The sequence below is a fragment of the Tarenaya hassleriana genome, unplaced genomic scaffold, assembly GCF_000463585.1.
Source record: "Tarenaya hassleriana unplaced genomic scaffold, ASM46358v1 Cleome572, whole genome shotgun sequence".
Taxonomy (NCBI): Eukaryota; Viridiplantae; Streptophyta; class Magnoliopsida; order Brassicales; family Cleomaceae; genus Tarenaya; species Tarenaya hassleriana.
Genome location: NW_010968273.1, coordinates 28,525 through 34,524, shown reverse-complemented (window position 1 = coordinate 34,524; position 6,000 = coordinate 28,525). Strand labels below are relative to the sequence as shown.

General features: G+C 35.3%; 1 protein-coding gene across 1 annotated transcript; it reads right to left on the bottom strand.

Annotated features, from left to right (window-relative positions):
* Positions 1–2,712: 2,712 nt before the first annotated feature.
* On the bottom strand, positions 2,713–4,104 carry LOC104798757 (reticulon-4-interacting protein 1 homolog, mitochondrial-like). Its single transcript, XM_019200735.1, is given in 6 exon segments — positions 2,713–2,825; positions 2,928–3,012; positions 3,114–3,233; positions 3,236–3,355; positions 3,852–3,959; positions 3,961–4,104. Coding segments are annotated over 6 exon segments (600 nt in total). The 3' UTR covers positions 2,713–2,802.
* Positions 4,105–6,000: the final 1,896 nt, after the last annotated feature.

The following is a 6,000-nucleotide window of genomic DNA, read 5'->3' as shown; positions in this document are numbered from 1 at the left end:
CAGATCCAGTTCTCTCCCGGCCATTGGCGCCGAACATCGGCGAGGCGGCGGCGGCGGCGGCGTTCTTGAAGCTACCGCTGGTGCGGAGGCGGCGGCTGAGGGAGGTGGTGAGGGAAGCGGAGCGAGCGGGACTGAGAATGGACTTGGAAGAGATTCTCATGGAGGAGGAAGAGGAGAGACGAGAGGTGAAACAGATGAAAAGGTCAGTAGTTGGAGCAGCAGTGTTGTTGCTGCTGCTAAGGCTTGAAGATCGGTGGGGTCTCTCTGCTTCCGCCATTGTTATCCACTTCGGTAAGATTCCTTTATCTTCGGGATTTTTTTTTTCTTGTTCTCTCTCCTTTTTTTTTTTACTGTGAGTGTTTAGCCATGAGAGCAGAGGCGGTGTGAATGAAGCATTGTTGTAGCTGTTTTGTTTGGGGTCACATGAAATGACGAGAATGCCCCTGTGGTCAACAGTCATTTTTTTCCGGTCATTAACAGTTGCTCCACCTAATATTTATCTTTATTTTTTAAAAAACATGATAATTCACTTCACTAGATTTAGTAACACATCCTCTCCCTTTTTGTTAAAAGAATCTTTGGAACAGTGACCGTTCTGTCTAAAGATGCTACTAATTATTATAAATTTATAGAATTTTATAATGAATATTACATTTTAAATCAGGTGATTAGTAACTTTATGTAGATGTTAATGAGATGATTATAAGTTAATACACACACGCACGTGTATGTAAATGCGTATCATATCTTTCTTTACCTTAGTGGTGAACTGAAAATTTTTATAAAAAAAAAACTAAAAAGAACTTTTTTATAAGGTGAAAGCAAAAGTTTGATAATTTTCTCTCAACAAAATACAATCTGGACCCTACGACCAAAACCCTTATGTTGCATGGTGGTGATTACAAAAATATATTTCGACATTATATATGCTTTTATTTTCGTTTGAATAATACCGGAGTTTGAATCTAATTCAAAATCTCTAAATATAATAAGAATTTAAAAAAAAAATCCGAAAAATCGGGAAATCACTACTTTTTGCGGTTAAAAAACATAATTATGGTGGAATAATTCTTGTTGTTTTCTATTTAAGAAAACTAATACATATACATTTTTATGCACGAGTTTGAATTCAATGAAAGCACTAATAGAAATTAAATTAACAAATATTTGTACGTCGTATTGATGCGTATGTATCTCTAGTAATACAACGATGCAACTTGGGGGAAACCAATAAATTCACATGAAAAGGGGAAAATCGCAAACAAAAAGATTGCATGGATGGTTGAAATTAAAAGAGAGTGAGAAAGGTGAAAGGGGACCATAACCCTTTTCATTAAGAACCAATAAAACCTTGGACCGGTCACGGGTCATGGTCATGGTCATGGTCATGGTCATGGTCATGGTCATGGCCACATGGGATGGTGGGCTCGATGCGGTCCATGACAAAAAGCTCACTCCCAAACACAAAAAAGTATCCAAAGGTCGCACCGCACGTGACCGATAGATAGGGTGATTGGATTATTCGTAAATCGCAATGGGTTTTGTTTTCTTTTTCTTTTTCTTTTTCTTTTTCCAATTATTGTTTTCATTTTTATTTTTCTTGTGTTTTGTGTATTTGTGTGTGTGAGCATGAAACCAATGGTACGTCGTGTCGCTTTTTTGCGCACTTAAGACGTTGGGCCCCACGCGCCTGTGCTCTGAAGTCTGAACACTGTGAAGCGAAGTCATAGCAGAGAGAGTAAAGAACACGCGCATAAAGGCGCGTGCTTGAAAAGGGTGATCTGGCAGAGAGAGAGGGAGTTTTGACCAAACTTAATAAGGGAAGACAAAGAAACTCATTTAATATTTGCATGTTCTGCTTTTAATGACACTTCGTGGCACTTTAATTATATTTTGTTATCTCCCTAATTAGTTTAATCATAATTACAAAAAACAAAAAGAGAGAACCACTAATCACAGTTTGATTCTGCTGTATGGTTTGCCATTTTCCATTTTCCATTTTCCATTTGATGTGATGTGATCTTCAATTGCGCTCTCTTGATTTTGTGAGATGTATGATCACATGATCATATGATGTGGAAACTCAATTATATTATGTTTTCTTTCATTAGATCTCATGAATCACATTATTTTTTTTATATATAAATGATAAGATATGTATTTTATTCAGGAGCCATTAGTTTCACTATAATGTGAGATGTATACACTCTGGTTGAGATAGGATCATATCAACTCTCAAAATTAATTGTTACATAACGTGCGGAGGCTAAGAGGAATGCCCATGTTACCAATAACTTCAATTGATAGTGCAAATTGGATCATACTTTCTTATGTCGCCAATTATATCCAAACTATTTCCCCCCCCCCCCCCACAATTTAACCATGATATAGGTCTTCAATTTTTTCAATACATTTTGAAACAGAGATCTGCTAAGGATTCTTGTTCTTAAAATTGGTTTCAGAGCCCTAGAACAACCTTACCCGGAATCTTCTTCTTCTTCTTCTTCTTCTTCTCATTCGCCTCGTGAGCCGCCATCACTTCTGTGATCGAAAAAGTCCGTACTTATCAGTCATTGATGCAGCTTCACCCTTTGATCAGAATAAACATATTGACGGTAAAAAGCATTACTATTAAGCACGATCCATGGCAAAGGGAGACAGATTTAACAGAGCAGGAACACGAGATATCGATCAAAAGAAAGTAGTACGTGCCTGGAGCATCATATAGTTTCCACCCTTTCTCGAGAAGTTTACACCTATCCTTTCTGTTTCGGACACACCAATAGTGTCCAGGAAGTCTCTTCATAGCCAACTGACGTTATGTCCTGCACATGAAAAGTATAAACGAATTAACACGAAGCAACTGTCCCAATGCCAATACGGAAGATTCACAAGTATTCGTCTCTTTACACATCAAACTAGAGTACCATTCCCTTCTCCTTCAATGACCCGAACATTATTCTTCAAAGCACGCCATCCAGTGAGTGCTGCGAAAGGAATGTCGCTTGCTTCCTACAAAGAGCAATAGCCAACAAAACGGTTAGGCAATACAAGAAACATATGAACCCAATCATCAAAATCTTTCGGTTTAAAGGTATAATATTTCTACTTACAACATGAGAAACAGATGATGGCTTCTCTGTGAGCTCATCTTCTGAAAGAATCCCATAGTCGGTATATGTATCCGTCATTGCTGTAGGCTGCAATGCACCAAAAACTTCCATAGCTCGTCTTCTTCCCCAAATTTAAACGATGTTACCAAAGTGCCAACTGATGCAACTTCACCGCTGATATCACAACCCAATATAATAGGTAGATGTAGTCCGAACACAGAACGCCTGTAGCCTGCTCGCATCTAAAGGCAACAAAATTTGATATCACAAATCTGATTCATATCAGCCCAAAACCAAATCATCCTATCAATATTTTCAAAGAAAACAATTGACTGCAAAGACCCAAAATTGATCATCAATGCTAATTATCCCTACTTGATTCACCGATGATAACAATATTTGATATCACAAAGTTGATTCATATCAGCCCAAAATCAAATTATCCTTTCAAAATTTCCAAAGAAAACAATTTACTGCAGAAGTCCCGAATCTGATCATCAATGCCAAATATCCCTACTTCATTCACTGATGATGCAATTGGATAAACCAACTCAATTCTTCGGGTTTCAGTCGTTTTCATTCATTTTCCAGGTTCACTCGCTAATCTACCCAAAAAACCCGAGCAAAACCTACTTTTTGATCCAATCAATTTTTACCCATATTTCTCTCAACAACCAAACAATCCAACGCCGGCGATGCAAAAGGAAATCGAGAGTGGATCAGGAAGAGGAATCTCACTCGACAATCGAGAGGGTTGATGGAGACAGTTCGCGCACGAACAAGAACCTCGTAGGGCTTGAGATTCGGCACTGGGACAAGCTCCCGGAGCTCTAAAATCTCTGGAACAGCCGAAGCGCGTCAACCTCACGGTTCGGAAACTGACGGTGAAGGTTCGTCGGAAGGAACTCAACCTCGCAGGACGGCAAACGATGCCCCGCGACTTGCATTTTCCAACATCTCTCGATTCGTCGTCCGTCTTCGTTATTGCCATTTCTGGCCTTATGTTATATCCATCAGCAATTGGCTTGGTTAACCGGCCTGAAAACCGATTTACAACTACTCAAAAGACAAAACCGATCCGGTTTATGTGCTAAATCAAATCAAACCAACCGGAACCCAAAATTCATCCATAATATCATAACGAATTCTCCGGTTTAAGATTAGATTGAGAAAATTCAACTCGAATTCAGGGTGTGGTGTCCGTGCTATTGGGTTTATTATGGTACTCGGTTTTTATCGAATTTAAATTTTGATAAATTTGAACCGAGAACAAATGGATATAGAAATAGAAATAGAAATAGATAATTCGATTAAGTGCGATAGAGAACAAATAATAAACAAACTATTTTTTATTTGGAAAGAAAAAAAAAGATTTATAATCATGTCAATGTCTATATATGTACACCGAATAAATCTAAATAAAATATACTACTGTATATATTATAAAGATCCATTTACATCTAACTATGACTATGAGACTTCAATTCATTTTTGTTTTCCACATGCCTAAAAAGATTTTTTTCCCAGAAAATTTAAAATTCCGAAAAACAATTGGGTTATATTAAAAATGTTTTTTTATCTCTATTAATAAATATTAAAATTATTATTCTAAATCATATGATATAGATCTTTATATAATTTATGGTAATATTAATGCAGTTTAACCTAGACATATAGATGATATAGATAAGGATAAATAAATCGACAAAAATAGCTCATTTTTTTTTTTCAAAAGAACATGTCATCCACTAATGTATTTTTCTTTTTTTTTTGTGTCTCCGGTAAATCCAAATGTATCCACTAATTGGTCGGTTAAGACTTGATCCCTTCTAAATTATTTTCCATAATCATATGATATTATATTTTTATTTTTTTAGGTTTGACAAAGGTTATTATATGATATGGTTAGTTCATTTTTAAATTGCTATAATATTTTCCTTTATGATAATTTGGAAAATTTTAAACGATTTATTGAGCATAAATAGGTGACATGCTGGTCTCACATTTTCTCTTTTCGTAATAAATATATGCTCAATTATTTCGTGTGAAAAACGAATTTAGTTGGAAAAATACTCGAATAAACAGTTAATCTAAAAAATAGTTTTATATTATTGCAATTCATATTAAATTAACTTCACAAAATCATATTTAATAAAATAGTTTCGATAAAATAAAGCTTATTACAGTTTGCGGTTGAGAAACCCGGAGCCTTCGGTTCATATGCAACTATTAAAATAAGGATTCGGATAAACTCATTAGAATATGAAGAATATGCCTTTTTTTTGTTTCTTTATGCTGTCTTTTTTGTTGTTAAATAATTCTATAATTATCTGAAAATATTAAACAATCTAAATGTTGATAAACTGGTTTTATTTTTTCTTATATGAAAAATCCCCTTGTCGGTTTGTTAATTAATTATATGAATATCTGGAAAATAACCTTTTTGTTATGGTTTTCTATATGATAGAAATATTGCATGTTGATAAGATGTATTTGTTTGATTTTTTTTTGTGTGGAAATGGGTATATTATTATTTCTTGATAATTTATAGTTTGAACTATTTTTAACAATTTTTGTTATCTACTAATAAAAATTAAACAGTCGCTAGAAAATTAAAGCAGGCCTGAATCAAAGCATCTTATTTCATGGTTGACATGCTTTGGTATCAAATGAAGGATTGTGATTTAAAAAAAAAAGGAAGAAGAACAAATCCCATAATTATGACGATTCATATAATTAAGAATCGGGTGGGCACGGATCGGATATCCGTGATTTTTGGGATATCCGTATCCGTATCCGATCCGCTACCCGATCCGCCCAAATATTCGATTTTATTATCCGTATCCGATCCGTAATTTACGAATATCCGAAATTTCGGATATCCGTA